Source organism: Pipistrellus kuhlii, unplaced genomic scaffold (genome assembly GCF_014108245.1).
Source record: "Pipistrellus kuhlii isolate mPipKuh1 unplaced genomic scaffold, mPipKuh1.p scaffold_m20_p_48, whole genome shotgun sequence".
NCBI classification, from domain to species: Eukaryota; Metazoa; Chordata; class Mammalia; order Chiroptera; family Vespertilionidae; genus Pipistrellus; species Pipistrellus kuhlii.
Genome location: NW_023425549.1, coordinates 720,661 through 742,278, shown reverse-complemented (window position 1 = coordinate 742,278; position 21,618 = coordinate 720,661). Strand labels below are relative to the sequence as shown.

Here is a 21,618-nt window from a genome sequence, read left to right as displayed (position 1 = left end):
TTAAAACATCTTGGAAGGCTTTTAAAATATATTTTTAATGATTTCAGAGAGGAAGGGAGGGGAAGAGAGAGATAGAATCATCAATGATAAGAGCAGTATCATTGATTGGCTGCCTCCCACACGCCCCACACTGGGGATTGAGCAGAAACCTGGGCTTGTGACTTCCTGGTTCATAGGTCCATGCTCAACCACTGAGCCATGCTGGCTGACCCTGGAAAGTTTTTTATAAAAACAAATCCCAGCCCCAGCGGGTCTAGCTCAGTTGATTGGAACGTTGTCTCCTAACCTGAGAGGGCCAGGGTTCGATTTCTGGTCAGGGGACATTCACAGGTCATGGTTTCAGTCCCTGGTAAGGGAGGCAACTGGCAGATGTTTCTCTCTCACATGGATGTTTCTCTCTCTCCCTCTTTCATCTCCTTTCCTCTCTCTCTAAAATAAATTAAATAACAACAAAAACAAACTCATTTAAGGTCCTTAAAAAAGAATAACTATAAGAGCAAAACACTGGAAATAACCCAAGTGTCTGTTAAAAGGAGAATACATGCCTGGCCGGTGTGGGTCAGTGGTTGCATGTGGACGTATGAACCAGGAGGTCACTGTTGGATTCCAGTCAGGGTAGATTAAGGTAGTAATTGCATACAGTCTATACAGCATTGCATTAAAGGTTATGTTAGATTTGTATAGGTCTAAATAGGTAACAGATTTTGCTTAACTTTCCTTCAGATTATTTCCTTAAAACAGTCCTATCTGATCTAGTTTGTACACTATTTTAACAAGTACTTTGTAGTTACTGAAAGGAAAGACAGTTCCCTATATGTCTGTTTAATTCTGCCACCTTATTGTTGGGGGGAGGACTCATTCTCCTGTCTCTGCCCCAACCCCACAGCTAACAGCAGCGTACATTAATGCACACACGTGCCTGTAAGACAACCGTGGGTGGAAGAACAGTTCCATTTTTAAATAGGACTATTTCACAATCATTTCAAAGGTCAAATAGCATAAAGTACAATTAACCAGTTACTATTAACTTATAACCTAAAATAGTGATTCCCAGGCTTCTTGTTAAACACCCATTGTTTTATCTTTGCAGCAAGTGCTATAGAGGATGTGCTTATTTTTTTCATTGAAGTAAATTAAAATTCACTTTTAAGAATTCCGCAAAAATAATAAAAAGAGACAGCCGCTGGAGCGGACTCCTGAGTTTAACACGGTGGCCTTCACTACAACTTCGCAGCGCCACAGACATGAAGTGGCTGGGGACAGATTTGACATGCTGCTCACATTTACTGACTTTTTGGCTTTCAAATAAATGTTTCTGGATTCCCGAGCAGAAAAAGAAGGCCGGGGATTGAACCTAAGCAGTGGTTTAGCGGTGACGTTAAAACCGGAACCGGTGAGCAGGAATTCTTCCCAGGGTCCTGTCTCACGGGATGGAAGAATAAGGCTGAGGACCAGAGGCGTTCAAACAAGGCAGGGGTGTATCCTAAGTGAACACAGGCTGCAGCCTGACCCAAAGGGCTGACCCTAAGCATCTGATCTTCCCCTTAGATCTGCCAACGGCTCTTTGTCTATCTGTGCCGCTCTCTGACTGGTTCCCAGCCTTTCTGCAACCTTTTATTTTGCACTTGCAAGAAAAGCATCCTTGTTTCAAAACACCCTGTTTTTCTGCTAAACATTTTGTGGTTTCAGCTAGCTCCATGATTTCTCCTTCTTCCGCCCCTTACCCCGTCTACCGAATTCTGCTCTAACTCCTTTCAACGTAACTGCTACGTAGTCACCCTCTCTGCCAGCTTCCCAGAACCGCCTGTGGCCTGCGGTCCTCCTCGGCTGTGAGACTGTTCCGGACATCAGCCCCGTGCACGAGGAGAGCTTCAGCTAGCAATGGAAGGCTAGATCCTGCTCTGTTCAGCAGCTCTTTGTTAATGCCAAGCACTGATGGGCCAAGAAGAAAAATGGTGTGACCCTCCTGGGATCTGTTTCTTCAGAAAACTCTTGTGCTCAGTAACCCTACTCCTCCTCCCTCGGTGGACATCCTCCCTGAGTCTGCTCCTCTGGACAAATTCACAGCCGGCATTTCACCTATACATTCCTTAGTACACGTGTTGGTATGTTGCACCAACGGGGTTTTTACGGTTTGGAGGCTTAAAAAAAAATTAAAAAAAAAATAAAATATATATAATCTTATTGATTTGTTTATAGAGAGAAAGGGAGAGGGATAGAGAGTTAGAAACATAGAAACATCGATCAGCTGCCTCCTGACACCTCCCATAGGGGATGTGCCTGCAACCAAGGTACATGCCCTTGACTGGAATCGAACACGGAACACGGGACCTTTTAATCCGCAGGCCGATGCTCTATCCATGAGCCAAACCGGTTAGGGCCGGTTTGGCCGGTTTGGGAGCTTTTATGGAGGGTGTTCCTCAAGCCAGCTACCTGTCTTGAAATTTCGGGAGCTCCTATTGTTACAGCGAGTCTTAGCTGTAGGAATCAACCGGGATGTCCTTTACCTAAAAGCCTCATGTCCAAGCCAATTCCTAGTCTCACATTTGCAGTCCCTGTATCACTGTCTTCTGCTGCTGGTCCGATATAGCCCCCTATTTCTAAAACTCTCTTTTAAGCATTTTTTTTTGGGGGGGAAACCCATTTTTATAGATTTTATAGATAAATGCTCAGGCTAACTTAGTGAATATCATCTTGGGAGTTCCACCATTACCCACTGCAAAATCAAAGTATTAGGTGCCGGGTGCTTTTTAGCTGTTCGTGCTGGTGAGATGGAATCTTTGGACTGGAACACGCGGTGTCCCCGGGCAGATTGGTTCCCGGGTTCTTTGTCCACCAGAATGGAAGAATGAATCCACGGACAGAAGGTGGTAGAGCAAAGGTAGCAATTTACTGAAGATCAAGTACAGACTCCCACGTGGGGAGGGGGACAGAATCTCACAGCACAGACTCCCAGTGGGGAAGGGGAAAGGGGTCCCCCTGAGTTCTCTTTTCCAAGGTTTATAAAGGCTGTAGATCGATATCCCCTCTGATTGGCCACTATTCCCTTAGACTGGTTGCTATAGTAACTTCTGAGCTCAAAGGTCAAACCTCACGTGGGACACAGGAGGTTTTTTCTCCCCTCCTACTGTTTATTTTATAAATATAGACCTTTTACTGTGTTCCACTTTTCAGCTCCCCTATTCTGTGGGAATACACCTGCTGCTCTGCAGCCCCATGCTTTTCCATGGTCCCCTTCATTTCTAAAATTTCCTGAACCTGTCTTTTTCACCCTAAAATTCCTGTTTCACTGGGAAAGCAGAACGCTCTGTGGCGCTCCAGTGAGCGTGTGCTTACGCTGGAAGTAAAGATCTCCTTTTCTCCTTTGCTTATAGCATGTTGAGTGTTTGTTCAGGCTTGCTTACATTTTTTTCTGTGTAGCTCAATTGGTTAGAGTTTCTGTTGGGATAGAGGGTCTACAATGCCTTCTTCCTGTCAAAACCTTCCTGCCAAGACAGACTTCTGCTGGCCTAGCTCAGCAGGAGCAAAAGGGAGCAGGCAGTTTTGATTTAGAACATCGGCTTGGCCCTATGTGAGAGATCAGAAAACGTGGCTGCCACATCTCTAGAAAGAGAAAACAGTTCCATTCCCAGTGTGTACCTTAGATTTTTAAGTAAAAATGAGAATCTGTATAATTCTTCACGTGACTCTTCTGGTTTTAAAAGATGAGCTATAAATAGGCTGTGTGTTTTCTGTACTGATGTGGCACTTAATAAATACTTTTGTACCATGAGTAAAATTTGAGGTGTTTTGCAAGAAAAAAAAAAATTAGAAGCAAGTTACAGAATAATACATAAACTGTGATGCCATTTATCTAAAGTTCAGCACAAGTAAGAGAGAATTGTGTCCAGCCGCTCTAGAACTGACATAGAAGGCCCATCACTGATGCTGTGCCTACCGGAAAACCCGCCTCCCTGACTATTTTTTTATATTTGTCAAGAAATAGATCATAGCCAAAACCGGTTTGGCTCAGTGGTAGAGAGTCGGTCTTCGGACTGAAAGGTCCCAGGCTTGATTCCGGTCAAGGGCATGTACATTGGATGCAGGTACATCCCCAGTAGGGGGTGTGCAAGAGGCAGCTGGTCGATGTTTCTCTCACCGATGTTTCTAGCTCTCTATCTCTCTCCCTTCCTCTCAGTAAAAAATCAATAAAATATATTAAATTAAAAAAAAGAAAGAAATAGATCATTTGGCTGAAAGGGGATGTCTCTTTATCCCCTGGAAAAGGCAGACGTCCTAGGGGTTAGGAGCTGACTCCAATTCCTAGCTTTTTCAAGGAGGGTGTCCACAGGGAGGAAGGGGTGAGAGGAACGGGTATGACTGGCCAGAGACAAAAAAGACCAAGGCGATCACCCTCCTAAGAAATGAAGTACAGGACCGGTTTGGCTCAGTGGATAGAGTGTCAGCCTGCGGACTGAAAGGTCCCGGGTTCGATTCCGGTCGAGGGCATGTACCTTGGTTGCGGGCACATCCCCGGTGGGGGGTGTGCAGGAGGCAGCTGATCGATGATTCTCTCTCATCGATGTTTCTGACTCTCTGTCCCTCTCTCTTCCTCTCTGTGAAAAATCAATAAAATATATTAAAAAAGAAAAAGAAAAAAAAGAAATGAAGTACAGACTTTCACTGCTTCACTGGTTGGTTGACTCTGCTCATCTGCATGTGGGAGCGGTTCCCAGATAAAAGCTCTCAACAGATCACAATAGTTGGACAGGCTTTGCCTAGAAACTGATAAAAAAAAAAAAATTGTTACAGTGCAGTCTCCACTCCCCTACGGCCTCCTCTGCAACCCCTCTCACCCCCCGCCAAGTTGTTACACACACTCACAACCTTAGAGCTGTGCATCCAGGCCTGGGGTTCTCAGAGGCTTTGGCACACAAACCCATAGGCCTACCTGGAGGCCTTTGGGGCTTTGGAAGGCCCCCCTTGCTGGTTTTCCTGTCTCCCTCCTTGGCAGATTGGCCCTGAAACCCACCTGCAGGGATTTGTGAAATTACACCTGATGTCATTCCCCAATTAAAAACCCTGCCTATCTTTGCATGTCTCCTATAAAACAGAACTCCTTAGTTGGCATTCAAGGCTTTCCACGCCTTCCACTTGTGTGGTTTCAGCCCTTTGCCTTTAAATTTTGTTTCCTTTTATTGATGTCCCTCCCCACCCCCACCCCCACCCCCACCACACACACTATTTGGTTAACCTCTCCAGTCCAAACACCTGGAGCATTATTTCCTCCCAACCTGAGTTAGAATCCCCTTCATCGGAGCACTTAAGTCTTAGTTCATCTAGAGCTTCCTGAGGATAGTCACTCAACAGCACGTCCTACTATGTGCTGGTTACTGGGGATAAAAGCATGAATAAGACCAAGTCTCTCCCGTTTCTATACAAAAGATTGAACAGGTGGTTTCAAGTGTGGTAAGGACTATGCTAGAAGCACACAAGCAGCAGAGAATTCTGTGTGATCCAGAGGCCCCTCCAAAGAAGAGGTAAACAATGACTGGGGTCCTAACTGGTTTGGCGTAGTGGACAGAGCGATGGCCTGAGGACGGATGTGTCCTGGGGTTCGAATCCAGTCCAGGGCACATGCCCAAGGTTCGGACTCAATCCCCTGTGGGGGGCATGCAGGAGGCAGTCGATCAATGATTTTCTCTCCTCTTTGTTGTTTTTCTCTCCTTCTCCCTTCCTCTCTGAAATCAATAAAAATAGATTAAAAAAAATAATAAAAAAGACCTGAAGTTCTAGTGAGGCTGAAGACAAATACTGTGTGACATGCAGAGTAAGGAGGAAGAGAAAGACTTTCCCAAATTCAACTTTCTACCTCCCAGTCCGCAAAGGGGCTGGGCACACAGTAGGCCTCACTAAATACTACGGTGAAGTGTCCTTGGACCACCTCTCAAGCTGCTAGCTCTTTGTTAACCTGGCAAACTCCCACTCATCTTTGAAGGTCCTTTCACATTTGTCTTCTCAGTGAGGCCTGTACCCCATACCCACTCCCTTCAACAGTTATTCACCTCTCTATCTGTCAGACAACTTTTGTTTCTTTTTCATGTGTAATCAATTTATATATACTCCTATGCATTTTTATCACATTCTTCTTTACTAGACTATGAGATTCTCAAGAACAGGAACTAGTTCCATTTCTAGGTAGATACTCGTCCATGTTTGCAGAGCAAATGGATGTCCTTTTCAAAGGACTGTTCTTTAGTCCTACCATAGCAGAAGCCCTTCTAGAAGGAACTTTCAGTGCTCCCAGCCCAGTCTCCCACTGACTCTGAATCAGGGCAAGCAGGCCTGGCCTCTTTAGAGGTGGGGTTCCAGCCATAACCAGTCCCTGCCTAACCCACTTCCATCTTCCATACCACATTTCCCTCCTTGACTTACCTTCTGTTTCTCAAATAGGCCAAACTCATTCCTACCTTAACTCCTCTGTAGTTCTCTCTCACACTCTTTTATTATTATTATTATTATTAATGTTTTTATTGATTTTTTACAGAGAGGAAGGGAAAGGGATAGAGAGTTAGAAACTTCAATGAGAGAGAGGCATCAATCAGCTGCCTCCTGCATACTCCCCACTGTGTACTTGCCAGCAACCAAAGTACATGCCCTTGACTGGAATCAAATCTGGGACCTTTGAGTACACAGGCCAATGCTCTATCCACTGAGCCAAACCGGTTAGGGCTTATTGTTATTCTTGATTTCAGAGAGAAAAGGAGAGGGAGAGATAGTAACATCAATTATGAGAGAAAATCATTAATTGGTTGCTTTCTGCACACCACACACTAGGGATTGAGCCCCCAACCCGGATATGTCCCTTGACCCAGAATTGAACCATGACCACCTGGTTCATAGGTTGTCACTCAACCACTGAGCCACGTCAGCCAGGCCGTAGTTCTCTTTAGACACTCTTCCTCCAGAGTTTCAAATGGCTAACTCTTTCTCGTCATTCAAGGCATCTTGGATATTATTTCCTCAGAGATTCCTTCCCTGCCCATTCAAGAAGCCCCCAACCCACCACTCCCCTCTCATCCTCTCCTATCAGATCTGAAATCCTCTTGATTATTGTTCATATTCTTACACCCTTAGGAGGACCCCGGTAGTCAAGATTTTTGTCTGCTTTGTTCACTACTGCATCTCCAATACCTAGACTGGTGCCAGGCACATAGTAGGGCTCACTGAATATTTGAGAGAATGAACACAGTCAAAAAGACTTTGGGGATCTTGAGTGTGAGTATTCAGCCATTTAACACCTTTGCTTACATCTGGGGAGGCACAAATATTCTACTAGATTTAATCCCAACATCCAAATTATGCCCTGGGCTCTGTGGCCTGAGGCTCTGGTTGGAGTCCTGGGTCTGCTACCAATTTCCTTGAGTAACCTCGTTTCTGATAGTTTGGTGCAATAGAAAGAACATGAGCTTTGGAATCTGCTACTTACCAGCTGTGTGACTTGGAACAAATAAGTTTTCTAACATTTAGTTCTCTCATTTGTCAAAGGGAGATAGTGATCCACACACAGAGCTGTTGTGAAGAGGCAAGATAGCATTTTAAACATTTACTGATTTATTTCTCTTTACTTTCAATAATTTTTGTTTTTGAAATATTTTTATCGATTTTTTTACAGAGAGGAAGGGAGAGGAATAGAGTCAGAAACATCTATCAGCTGCCTCCTGCACATCTCCTACTGGGGATGTGCCCAAAACCAAGTTTACATGCCCTTGACCAGACTGGAATCTGGGACTTTTCAGTCCACAGGCGGAGCTCTATACACTGAGCCAAACCGGTTAGGGCTACTTTCATCAATTTTGACCCATAAAATGAAGAATTAGATGTCTTTTTCAAGAGAATTGGAAAATACAGAACCTTTAAATGAAATATCCAAATTCTGAAATGTTAGAAATAAAACTGTAAAAACTTTTATTTTTAAGCTAATTTTTAAATGTGAAAACACCCTAAGGGTCAAAGGTACTACTGTGCACTGGATTGGGCCTGTGAGATACCCATTTCCCACTTAGGCTCCCGGGTTGTGGGGTTAGGGTACTGACATGAGAACCTTTACTATATAACTTAGGCAAATCAGTTTACTTCCCAGAACTTCCACTAGCCCATTCGTAAGATGGACCCGCCTTTGGGTAGATAAAAAGAGATCAACAAACTCATACAGACAACACCAGGGAAGGTAGTGGGGGGAGAAGGAAGTGGATAGAGGCGATCAAATACACTGTGTCCAAAGGAGACCAGACTTTGGGCGGCGATATTTTACCCCAACACATTTATTTTATTTCATTATTATTATTTTTTAGTGCTGGTTCTTTTTAAATATATTTTATTGTTTTTTTACAGAGAGGGAGAGGGATGGTTAGGTACATGCCCTGGACAGGAATCGAATCTGATACTTTTCAGTCCGCAGGCCGACGCTCTATTCACTGAGCCAAACCGGTTAGGGCTACATTTAGTTTTTTAAGAGATCAGTTGTGTGACCCGCGCAGCATAACCCCAGCGCCTCATAGGCACTGCACAGGGACGGGCCGCGGTATTTTGTGGGCGTAGATTCGTAAGCGCGTATTCAAGCAGCTAGCAATGCGGAGTCCGTGAGACCGGAACGGCGTCGCTGGGAAAGGAGAAAAGAAGGCAAAGGGGGGAGAAACAGGAAAAGGGAAGCGGTGAGGAGGAAACTGGGTCCGCCCTCCAGGCGGGGCGCCCGCGAGAGGCCCAGGCCCGGCCGGAGCGCACGTGGCCTCTTCTGGGCGGAGCGGACGTGCTCGGCCGCGGCGGAGACTTCCGAGCCGCGCACAGGACAGACGCCGTGAAGGTGGGTCAGAACCGGACCGCGAGGCCCTGGGAAGTCGGGGTGCAGCGGCAGGGGCCCTGGGAGCTGGGAAACGGCGGAACCACAGGCTCTGGCCTCTCCACCCTCCCGGGGCCGCTCGGACCGGACGCTCCGGCCCTCCGGGTCCCGCCCTTAGGGGGCGGGACTAGCCGTCCCGACCAATGACCGGACGCCCCCGAGGCCCCGCCCCCGACGCTTCGCGAACGCCCAACCGCCGGGAGCGCTGGCCAGGGGCTGCGTGCGCGCTGAGCCCGCGGCCGGTGAGTGCGCCCCCTCAGGGTCTCCGCCCCGATCCCGCCTCCCGTCCGTGCCCTGGAGTTCCGGGCCGCCGACCCAGGCGCCCGGCAGTGACTCAGCGCGGGAGGGTGGCGACTCGTTGGCACTGGAGATTCGAACTGTGCTGGGCCTTGAATGCCGGGATGAGTGGGGTGAACGAGTGTCTTCGGAGCTGGTCGCGGGCAAGTGCTGGTGCCTAGGGCCGAGCTGGGGTGGGAGGGAGAGGGCCAGACCCCAGGGTCGGGCTGGAGAAGCCACGGCTGCACCAAGGCCAGGGCCAGGGTGCGGGGTGGGTCCTGAGCTTCTGACCCAGCTGCCCGCCCTAGGACACCAAGATGCCTGGCGAACAGCAGACGCTGAAGGTGGAGGTGGAGGAGGAGGAGATGCAAGAGGAGATGGTGCTGCTGGTGAAGGATGAGGAGGAGGAGGGTGAAGAGAAGTATGAGGTTGTGAAACTCAAGATCCCCGTGGACAACAAGGAGGTACGTGTCCCACACCCCGATCCCTAACCTGGTTCCGGCTCAGCCTCCAGCAGATAGAAGCCGTGGGTCCTGCCCCCGGCAGCCCCTGTCCTATGAGATGAGAGCAGCCACCAGGGGGGAGAAGCCCAGAGCTGGGAACATAATGCAGACATGGTGGGGGAGGGGCCAGGTTAGGCAACAGAGACCCCTGACTCTTGGTAGCATTTACTATTCTCCAAACACGGTTTTAAGCACCTCAGTTCTATAACATAGGTAGTATTTGTCCTATTTTACAGGTGAGGAAACTGAGGCACAGGAAGCTTGATACTTTGGCGACTGGCCAAGGTCTCAAAGTTAGTAGAGAGATGGCTTATCTGGGACCAGTGCCAGTGAGGGGTGAGGTGAGTGACGTCTCCAGGCAAAAGAAATGGGCCTCTCAGTGGCTCAGGGGGTGAGTGGGGCACTGGGAGAAGCCTGGATGAGCCTAGGGTGTGTGGCAGGCAGGGAGGGCGGGCATTTGGGATTTATCCTGAGGGTGAGGCAGGTTTAAAGGGAGGAGCTTTAATGTGAGAACATGAGTTGGGTTTCCCCATTCCAGCCCCGAACTGCCACAGCCTGCAGTGCTGCCCTGCTCATACCTGGAGAACTCTGGCTCGGCCAGGTTTCTGGGCCCAGGCTCTGGTTTCTTCCAGCAAGGAAGCCAGTTGCCAGGGAAAGAACGTTCTGCTGCCCCCTAGTGGGTGCGGTGGGCCCTAGGGGGCGGGGGCTGGGTTGGCCTCTGCTCCCAGTCACAATAACTAGGTAGGTCTGTTTTTCTCAGGCCTCCTAGCCCCTCACCCTAGCTTAGTCTGCCTCTTCAGGCCCATGAGGATCTCCTGATCTCCCCATTCCACCTAGGAGTTAAGAACGCAGACTCCAGAGCTCAGGGTGGACTTCTTTTTTTCAGGGTAGACAATTAAAAAATATATATATTTTATTGATTTTTTTTACAGAGAGGAAGGGAGAGGGATAGAGGGTTAGAAACATCAATCAGCTGCCTCCTGCACACCCCCTACTGGGAATGTGCCCGCAACCAAGGTCCATGCCCTTGACCGGAATTGAACCGGGCGGATGCTATATTCACGGAGCCAAACCGGTTAGGGCTCAGGGTGGACTTTTATCTCCCTCATTTACCAGCTCAAAGGCCTTGGGCAAGTTTCTTAACCTCTTTGTGCCTCACTTTCCTCATTTGTAAAAGGAAAATCATGTGAGGATGAAATGAGTTAACACACTAAAGAGAACTGTTTACATAACAAACAGTCTGTAAATATTCATTCTGCTATTATTCCTTCTTCCCCTAAAGTTTAGGACCTTGGTCTAGGTCAGTGGTCGACAAACTCATTAGTCAACAGAGCCAAATATCAACAGTACAACGATTGAAATTTCTTTTGAGAGCCAAGTTTTTTAAACTTAAACTTCTTCTAACGCTACTTCTTCAACATAGACTCTCCCAGGCCGTGGTATTTTGTGGAAGAGCCACACTCAAGGGGCAAAGAGCCAGAGGTTTGGGATTGTATTACCTAAAAGAAGGGGGATTCTGAAAAGGGTCCACCGCAGGAAGACAAGCTGTGTGGGGTGACCTCACACTTGTGTTTGGGATGATGAGACTTGGAGCTCAGACCCCAGTTGTGACACTGATTGGCTGTGGGGTCTTGTGTGGTCACTGTCCTTCTGAGTCCTGTTTCCTTCTCTGTAAAGTGGAGCTAATGACACCTACCTAAAGGGTTGTGAGAATTTACCGAGAACATGGTGAAAAGCACTTAGCACAGTTCCTAGCACAGAGAGAGTTCAGTTCATGGTAGTTGTTGTTATTTTAAAATAAGCTTTTATTAATTTCAGGGGGAAAAGAGAGGGGGAAAGAGAGAGAAACATCACTAATGACAGAATCACTTAATTTAATCTGCCTCAGTCTGTTTTCCTAAATATCAGAGGATAACAACTGACTCATGGCGGGTGACAGGAAGATTTGATACAATAATGAACATCCAATCGCATTGTAGAAACTTTACCCTGTAATGTTGGTATCACTGTTAGTATGATATATACTGTTTAAACCAGAATTCTGATCTTCAAGGCCTTGAAGTCCCTCCTTGCAAATGCAGAAAGTAAAATCCTTGCCCAGGCCAGAGTGCCTCAGTTGGATAGGTATAGTCCCATCTTCCGTCCATCAGGGGGGTGCAGGAGGCAGCCAATCTACGTTACTCTCTCACATCAGTGTCGTCTCTCTCCCTCTCCCTTCCTCTTGTTAAAATCAAGAAACTTTTTGGAAAAAAGAAAAAAAAGTAAAGCCCTTAACTACTCACATGCTGTCACTTAGCCTTTTTTAATCTATAAAATAAGACTATGGTCACTACTTTGTGGGGATCTAATATGGGGAGAAGGTAAGACTGTCTTGTCCTTAATAGGTGTCAGGTATTTCATTTAATCATTAACTAATGTACCCAACTGCTCCGCCAGCTGTAGCTACTCAACGTCACTTTGCCTGGATGAGCCTCTCCTAAGAAGGGAGCAATTGGCCCTCAATAGTACTCTCTCTTCTCCTGTTAACACAAAATGTTAACAAAATATAATGTTAACACGGTTAATACAACGGGTGTCCTTCACCTGCCTTTTATGAAACATTTCCTGATTTTATCTCTAGAAGCCCAGGCTTGGTGAAACTGGCTCATTTTCATTTCAGGCCTCAGAATTGTATTTGGGTTTTACCCTTGTCTCCTTTACAGCTTAAAAAATGCTATGTGCTGTATCTTTAAAGTTTATTCAAAAGCCTGGATTCGCTTTTGGCCTGGCTTCTAAGACAGCATCCTCTCCTACCTCACTGGCTGCTCCTCATCTTGCTGTCCCTTGGTTCTCACTGCCAAGTCAGCTATGGGGAGTTTCTCAACGTAAAGTATCAAGTTGTATTTTAACTTTTTTTTTTTTTTTTTTTAATAATATGTTTTATTGATTTTTTACAGAGAGGGAGGGAGAGGGATAGAAAGTTAGAAACATCGATGAGAGAGTAACATCGATCAGCTGCCTCCCGCACACCCCCAATGGCAGCAAGATGAGGAGCAGTCAGTGAGGTAGGAGAGGATGGTGTCTTAGAAGCCAGGCCAAAAGCAAATCCAGGCTTTTGAATAAACTTTAAAGATACAGCACATAGCATTTTTTAAGCTGTAAAGGAGACAAGGGGGTGTGCAGGAGGCAGCTGATCGATGTTACTCTTTCATCGATGGTACATGCCCTTGACCGGAATCGATCCCGGGACCCTTGAGTCCGCAGGCCAACGCTCTATCCATTGGGCCAAACCGGTTTCGGCTGTATTTTAACTATTAACATCTCTAGGCCTGTCTCCTGAGCTCCAGATCATCAAGAATTGGAGATGTGACCTGAAACAGATCTCATCCTTCAACTTGCTCTTCCCACCATCTTCCTGTCTGCAGATGGCAGCTCGACTTCTGTTTGAACCTAAATTCAAAATCCTCGGAGTAATTTTGACTCCTCTTTTCCTTACATCTCATGTACATTGAACCATTCTTGTGCCCCTGAATGAACCCCACTTGATGGTGATGCATTATTTTTTGGATGTACTGTTGTATTCAATTTGCTAGTATTTTGTTTAGGTTTTTTACATCTGTATTAATCAGAGATACTGGTCTGTAGTTTTTTGTTTGTTTGTTTGTTTGTTTTAAATATATTTTATTGATTTTTTACAGAGAGGAAGGGAGAGAGATAGCTAGAAACGTTGATGAGAGAGAAACATCGACCAGCTGCCTTCTGCACACCCCCTACTGGGGATGTGCCCGCAACCAATGTACATGTCCTTGACCGGAATCAAACCTGGGACCTTTCAGTCCACAGACCAACGCTCTACCACTGAGCCAAACCGGTTTCGGCTGTAGTTTTTTTTTGTGTGTGTTATCTTTTTCAGGCTTTGAGAAGGATAGTTTTAAATCTTTGAATGTCTGGTAGAATTCACTGGTGAAGTCATCAGGTTCTGGACTTTTGTTTTTTGGGAATTTTTGTTTGTTTTTAATATATTTTATTGATTTTTTACAGAAAGGAAGGGAGAAGGTTAGAGAGTTAGAAACATTGATGAGAGAGAAACATTGATCACTGCCTCCTGCACACTCCCCACTGGGTATGCGCCCACAACCAAGGTACATGCCCTTAACCTGGGACCTTTCACTCTGCAGGCCAATGCTCTTATCCACTGAGCCAAACCAGTTAGGGCATTTGTTTTGTTTAGAGAGAGAGTGGAAGAGTAAAAGAGAGGGGAAGGCAGAATATCAATGTGAGAGAAACACATCGATTGGTTGCCTCTTGCATGAGCCCCTCCTGATCTGGGGAGGAGCCTGTAACCCAGGTGTGTCCCCATCCTTGACTGGAATCGGGGCTCTCTGGTCTGCATGCTGACACTCTATCCACTGAGCCAAACTGGCTAGAGTCTCTGTATCTTTTGATCTCAACTTTTATTTCTTTAACCCAGTCATCTTTTAGTAGTATGTTGTTTAATCTGCATGTTTTTGTGGGTTTCTTTACTTCATTTTTGCATTTGATTTCTAATTTCAAGGCATTGTGGTCAGAGAACATGCTTGGTAAACTTTTAATCTTCTTGAATTTGTTGATGCTAGTTTTGTGACCCAATATATGGTTAATCTTTGAGAATGCTATGCACTGGGGGGAAATGTACAATCTGATGCTCTGTGATGAAAGGTTCTGTAAATGTTATGTCTATTTGGTCTAGTGTTTTATTTAAGGCCAATATTTCCTTTTTTTAAAAAAAATTTTATTGATTTTTTTATAGAGAGAAAGGGAGCTGAATAGAGAGTTAGAAACATCGATGGGAGAAAACCATTGATCAGCTGCCTTCTGCACATCTTCTACTGGGGATGTGCCCGCAACCAAGGCAAATGCCCTTGACTGGAATCGAACCCAGGGCCTTTCAGTCTACAAGCTTCCAATGCCCTATTCACTGAGCCAAACCAGTTAGGGCAGGTCAATATTTCTTTAATAATTTTCTGTCTGTTTGATCTGTCTAGAGCTGTCAATGGTTTATTTCTCCCTTTAGTTCTGTGAGTAGTTTTATATATTTCAGTGCTGCTGCTTGGGTGGGTATAAAGAAGTGTTATGTTTTCTTTTTCTTTTTTTAAAGTATATTTTTATTAATTTCAGAAAGGAAGAGAAAGGTAGAAACATCAATGATGAGAATCCTGATTGGCTGCCTCCTGCACACCCCAGACTGGGGATCAAGCCCACAACCCAGGCAGGTGCCCTGACCAGGAATCGAACTGACCCCTTTTGGTTCATAGGTCCACACTCAACCACTGAGCCATGCCAGCCTGACAGTTTTTTGCTTTTAAGTGAATCTGATCTTCATCTTTCTTTTCCAGTTCAGACCTTTCCCCCTCCCCTTTTATGTTTTTGTTGTCCAAATTATCCTATTTATGTTGTAAGTTTGTTGTTGAACCTACTCGTAGTGTTATGATCTTATGTTCTTTGTTTCAGGTAGAATAACTCCATTGAGTATTGCCTGCAGGGAAGGTTTTCTGGTGATGAAATCCCTCAGCTTCTGTATGTCTGGGAACGTTTTTATTTCTCCTTAATATTTAAAGGATAATTTCGCTGGATATATTATTTGTGACTGGTAATTTCTCTCTTTCAGGAATTTGACTATTTGCTTCCACTCTATTCTAGCTTGTAGAGTTTCTGCTGAGAGGATGAATGATTCTTACAGGTTTTCCTTTGTAGGTCACTTCCTTTTTTTCCTGGCTGCTTTGAGAATTTTTTTCTTTGTCATTATTTGTGACAGGTCCTTGAAGAAGGCCTTTTTGGATTGAGGTAACCGTGTTTTGTTTTCTGTTTGCTTCTTATACTCGAGGATCTAGTTCTTTCCATAGATTTGGAAAGTTTGCACCCACTATTTGTTTTAATATAGTTTTAATAGACTCTTCATTCCATACTCCCTCTCTTCCTCTTCTGCAATGCCTGTAATTCTAATATTGCTTTTTCTGATGGAATCAAATAGGTCTCATAGAGCTCTTTCATTTTTCTTTATTCTCAGGTCTCTCTCTTTTTCCTCTGCACCATTTCTTGATTCCTATCTTCGATATCACTAGTTCTTTCCTCTATTTCATTTGTTCTGTTTTCTATGCTCGGTAGTTTACTCTTCATCTCCTTATTTGCATACTTCACTTCCAGGATTTCTTATTGGTCCTTTTAAAAGTTTTTAATTTCCTTGGTAAAGTACTCATTCATTGATTTATTTTCCAAGTGCACTGAATTGCCTGTCAGTATTTTCTTGTATCTCATTATTTTCAGGACTGCAATCTTGAAATTTCTGTCATTTATTATTTTTAAATTTTTATTTTTTCCATTGATGTTTAAAGAGATTAGAAGGAAGGGGAAGAGACAGAAAGAAGGAAACATTGATGTGAGAGAGACACATCAATTGGTTGCCTCCCATATATGCCCTGACTGGGGCTGGGGATAAAGCATGCAACCAAGTTATGTGCCCTTTATTGGAATTGAACCCAGGCCCCTTCAGTTTGTGGGCCGACACTCTATTTACTGAGCCAAACCAGGTAGAGTGAACTCTTTCATTTATATCACATATTTCCATGTGTTCCAGCCTGCTTTCTGAGGATTTTTTCATTTTCTTTCAGGTCATCGTCATCATTGTGGTTCTTCATGGTATTTGCTGTCTTCCTTTGCTTATGCATTTATCTCTGAAGAGGTCTTTCTACTATTTTCCAGTAGATGGTGCTGAATCACAAGATTTTTACCTCTGATCTCCCGGTCTTGAACCTCCGCTGCTTCCCCTAAGACCGAATAGCTGTGCTGCTTGATAGGATTTGTTTACCCTCACTGTAATGGTGACCTCGGTGGATCCCACCCCTAAGATCCGTCCTGGGGCTCAGTCACAGAGGGAAACAGGGATTCTATTGCAGTAGCCTTTGGTTTACAGATAATATGCTCCTGAACTTGACTTCAAGGACAACAGGAGGCAAATTTTGGGAGTCCAAGCAGTGGCAGGGCTCTGTGGTACATTTCTTTGTCTGAAATACCACTGTCTGTCTGAGCCACATGTACATGGCAGAATCCTGTGCTCTGTCAGGAGTCTGCTGACTCAGACACTGTTCACTCTCACTGCTTGCCACTTGCTTTGAGCTCCTGGCTACAGCGCTGCATCTGGGGGCCATCTATGCTTTTCGTTCTTGTCTCCCATTTATTCCTGGTTGCCCACCTTTAGAAGTTTCAGCACACAAGTCTCTCAGGCGTGTGTCTGTGTTGAGCAGGGATTTCTTTGTTGAATTATACATGGTTAACTTTTTGAAATTCCGGGGTGAGGAAAAGATGAGCCTTACACCATCATTCCTCTGACATCACCTCCCATGTCTTTGATATTACAGGGTCCGAGGCTAAGAGATCTCCTCCAGGAACACTTCGTCCATTACTCTCCTCCCCGTGCTAGGCACTTTTTCTTGCTATTCCTGGGGCTTCACTGGCAAAACTCCTGCCTCAGGGTCTTGCTGTGCCCTCTGTAGCCTGCTTTCTCACTTCCTTAGTTTTTTCTCTTATTACATTGATAGTTTTTTAAACTTACTTAAATTTGCAGCGTTCACCCAGTATCGGCACTCATCCATTTTTCCCGTAAGCAGAAATCCTATATAATAAAAGAGTAATATGCAAATTAACCACACTCTGCTACACCCCTCAGCCACGCCCAACCAGAGTGACTATGCAAATTAACCCCTTCCAAGATAGCTTCAGCCATAGAGAGCAGGAGGGAGGCTTGGCTTTACCTGGCAATGGAGGAAGCCAAGCTTTCAGCACACCCTGGCTGGCCGAGGCCTCCACTCAAGGGTACAAAGTTTCAATTATAGAAGGTAAATAAATTCCAACAGAACTGGCGGCAGCCACGGAGCTGGAAGAGCAGGAGGCTAGGGTTGCCTTGGGCAATGGAGGACACTCCTGCCGGCTCAGGCCTTCACTCTAGGCTACAAAGTTTAAATTATAGAAGGTACATAAATTCCAACAGAAATGGCTGCCGCCACAGAGCAAGCAGGTGGCTTGGCTCCAATCCAGGCTACAAAGTTTAAATTGTAGAAGATAAATAAGTCCCAGATCCCAGGGCCTTCACTTGGGTCTGGGGGGACGAGGGGGCGTGGCCAGCCTGCAAACTACCACAGGCACCTAGCCCAGGCCACCCCATGCCCCAAGGTAACCCCCATTCTAATCCAGGACACCCTTCAAGGCAAACCAGTTGGGCCCCCACCCATGCACCAGGCCTCTATCCTATCTAATGAATAATATACAGATTGACCATCACCCCAACATACAAGATGGCTTCCTCGTGGTAAAAGATCCTGCCCCCATGTAGACACAAGATGGCCATCACAAGATAGCCATCAGGGGAGGGAGTTGGGAGACACCAGGCCTACAAGGGACGGCAGTTGGGGTGACCAGGCTGACAGGGGAGCAATTAGATATCAATCAGGCTGGCATGGGAGTGGTTAAGGGGTAATCAGGCTGGTAGGCAGAAGCAGTTAGGGGCAATCAGGAAAACAGGTGAGCAGTTGGGAGCCTGAATTGTGAGAGGGATGTCCAACTGCCCGTTTAGGCCCAATCCCAGTGGGCAGTTTGACATCCCTCAAGGGGTCCCAAATTGGAGAGGATGCAGGCTGGGTTGAGGGATTACCTCCTCCCTCCATGCACAAATTTTGTGCACCAGGCCTCTAGTTAAAAAAATATACTGAATCCCCAGTGCCTAGAACACAGTCTAGCATATTGTATGCCCTTAATAAATACTTGCTGAATTATTATTTAATAAATCTTTATTGTTCATAGTATTACAAATGTTCCTCATTTTAAAAAATATATTTTATTGATTTTTTACAGAGAGGAAGAGAGAGGGATAGAGAGTTAGAAACCTTAATGAGAATCATCGATCAGCTGCCTCTTGCACACCCCTCACTGGGGATGTGCCCACAACCAAGGTACATGCCCTTGACCAGAATCGAACCCGGGACCCTTCAGTCCACAGGCTCTGTCCACTGAGCCAAATCGGTTTTGGCGGCAGTAGTAAAGTCTTGATTGTTGTTGGTATCACTGGGAGGATCTGACCTCCAAGCCAATTGGCTGTGAGGATCAGCTCTGTCTATGCGGGGAGACAGCCTTATTCAAAAGCCTCAGTGCTCAGCTTGGATGGGGCGGAGTTTCAGGGTGCAGTCTACAGCCTTGGCTTCCATCAGCTCTGCCCTATGAGGTTCCTGAGTCTCAGTGTTCCTCAGTGTCCTTCGGTACTCACTGCTTTGTTACTCGCTGCAAGCACCTCTGAGAGAAAGGTGCCCTCAAGTTTCGCCAGCTACCAGACAGCCTGGTCTCTCACTGAGTGAGCCCGGAACTGGGGTTCAGTGCAGTTGGAAGTGGGGTTAAGAGCCTTCGGAGCTTTTGTCTCCTTCCCGCTAGGGCAATCCAGCGGCACAGTCAACAGTCAGTCCTCTGCACACAACGTGTGCACATCTGGAACTCTGCCTTTTGCTGCTTCCCTGAGTTTCCTCCTTACAGCCTAGATTCCCCCTCTGTATGAGCTTGGGTCCCCAGGGTCTTGCCTAGAACTGGGGTCCAGCACAGTCCGGAGATTTTCCCGCTAGGGAACACCAGCCAGGCACTCAGCCACTGCCTCCTCTCTGGCTCGGTCCTCTCCCCATGCGTGCACCGTGTCTCCGTACCTTAGGCTTTTACAGCTCCTCTGATTTTCCTTCTGGTTTTCTCTTTCCTTCTCATAGAATTTCCAGTCAATTTTCCTGTAGTTCTGGATATTTTAGTTGTATTTTTTTGAAATTGTTATGCAAGGCTGCAGTTAGGCGTTTACCTATGCCGCCATCTTGGCTTCTCCACTTGCTGAGTTATTTTTTTTGTGTGTGTGTAGTTAGTTATATTTATATATTACAGTTATATATTAAAAAGAAAAACTTGCCTGAAGAGAAACTCCTGAAGGACCCAAGTGACTCAGGAAAGTTTACTGTCCCCCCGCCCACCAAATTCCTTTATAAAAATCTTCCAGTGCGATCTTCAGGAAACCCGCCCGGCCCGCCTGTGTCCCCACGACCCCGACTGCCAGCTCAGCCCCGCGGCGTGTCCAGTCTCATCTCTGGCCGGCCACGGCGGCCATGGCTTTCTGCGGGGCGCCCCCCTGCGGGGCTCGGGGGGCCACGTGGGCTGTGGTTGGTGGAGGTGGTGGAAGCTGTAGGCCGCCGGGGAGGAGGGCGGCATCCAGGCGGCCTGGTGGCTGGGTGGGGACGAGGCCGAGAAGGGGCTGAAGCTTGCGGTGGGGGCGAGCAGGCCGCGGCCGTCATGGGGCTGCCGCTCTGCAGGCCCTCGGACGCGCGCAGCTTGGAGAACATGGCCAAGCCGTCAGGAAAGTTGGGCGGTGTTGCTGGGGGTACACATCATCTGGGGGTGGTGGTGGCCGTTGGGAATGTTGGTTTCTTGGAAAAACGTGCTCTGGGCGGTCTCGAACTGCCAGTGGGCCGCCTGCAGGAGCTGCTTCGCCTGGTCAGCCGCACAGCCCGCCGCCAGCACGAAATGGTTGATCATGACCTGGTGCCGCAGCTCCTCCATGTTCACCAACATAGCTGCGCCGTTGCGCGGTGCTCGGCGGCCGCGGGAGGCCGGCCGCCCTGGGCTCGCCAGCGCACAAAACCCACTTGCTGAGTTATTAAAGAACAGGCAGAATGACACAGGGCATGTGCTCTGTACATTAATGCAGTACCTAATTTACTGTGCACAGCAGGGCTATGAGGGCGGCACCCTGGCTTTCCTGTTTTCCACCAGCAGGACTGAGCATGCAGCTTGCGGAGACCCAGTCTCTTGCTCCTGGGCCTGTGGGTCAGGACTGACTTGTCCCCTTTCTCCCCGTAGGTCCCGAGGGCGGCACCAGCGCCTCCTGCAGACCCGGTGCGCCCACACGTGTGCTCGGAATGTGGCCGTGCTTTTGCACGCCGGTCCACGCTGGCCAAGCATTCACGCACACACACAGGGGAACGGCCTTTCGAATGCCCCGAGTGTGGCCGGGGCTTTTCCCAGAAGTCCGCGCTGACCAAGCACGGCCGCACACACACGGGCGAGCGGCCCTATGAGTGCCCTGAGTGTGGCCAGCGCTTTTCGGCCGCCTCGAACCTGCAACAGCACCGGCGGCGCCACACCGGCGAGAAGCCCTACGCGTGCACGCAGTGTGGGCGCCGCTTCGCTCAGAGCTCCAACTACGCGCAGCACCTGCGCGTGCACACGGGCGAGAAGCCCTACACCTGCCCCGACTGCGGGCGCGCCTTCGGCGGCAGCTCGTGCCTTGTGCGCCACCGACGCACGCACACGGGGGAGCGGCCCTACGTTTGTGCCGACTGTGGCACTCGCTTTGCTCAGAGCTCGGCGCTGGCCAAGCACCGGCGTGTACACACGGGCGAGAAGCCACACCTCTGTACCGTGTGTGGCCGCTATTTCCGCCACCGGTCCAACCTGGCAGATCATACCCGCACGCACACGGGCGAGCGGCCCTACCCCTGCACCGAGTGCGGACAGCGCTTCCGCCTCAGCTCAAACTTCGTCCGCCACCGTCGTTCGCATATGATGCGCCGTCTCTATATCTGCGCTGTGTGCGGCCGAGACTTCAAGCTGCCCCCTGGCTCTAAGGCCACCACTGTCACTGAGCGCTGCCCCGAGTGCGAGAGCAGATGAGCCCCCTGGTGGCTGCGGGCTGCTAGTGCTGGCTGAGGAGCATGTCAGGGCCCGACCCCCAGGGGCTGGACTAACCTGGACAGGGACCCAGGGACCCTGGTTTGGGAAAGGGTGGGATGGCAGAACTGGCTGCCCGGGACCTGGGAGACATAGTTAATCCCCTACTGGGATTTTTGGAAACCATGGCCTCTTTCCTCACTACAATCCTCGCCCCGTGTTAGTGAATAAAGTATTATATATTCACGCACATGTGCCTGTGAA

General features: G+C 47.5%; 1 protein-coding gene and 1 pseudogene across 5 annotated transcripts; one reads left to right on the top strand and one right to left on the bottom strand.

Annotated features, from left to right (window-relative positions):
• The first annotated feature begins 8,613 nt into the window (after window positions 1–8,613).
• LOC118704931 (zinc finger protein 771) lies at window positions 8,614–21,604 on the top strand. Of its 5 annotated transcripts, none has more exons than XM_045572499.1 (4): window positions 8,614–8,842; window positions 9,463–9,618; window positions 9,894–9,998; window positions 20,545–21,604. In XM_045572499.1, the coding sequence occupies exons 2-4, from the start codon at window positions 9,472–9,474 to the stop codon at window positions 21,355–21,357; spliced, it is 1,065 nt and encodes a 354-aa protein (XP_045428455.1). In that variant the 5' UTR covers window positions 8,614–8,842; window positions 9,463–9,471; the 3' UTR covers window positions 21,358–21,604. The 5 variants fall into 5 exon arrangements, with proteins under 5 accessions (XP_045428455.1, XP_045428452.1, XP_036268912.1 ...); XM_045572496.1 differs by lacking the exon at window positions 8,614–8,842 and adding an exon at window positions 8,871–9,120; XM_045572497.1 differs by lacking the exon at window positions 8,614–8,842 and adding an exon at window positions 9,127–9,318.
• LOC118704933 lies at window positions 19,550–20,349 on the bottom strand (annotated as a pseudogene).
• Window positions 21,605–21,618: the final 14 nt, after the last annotated feature.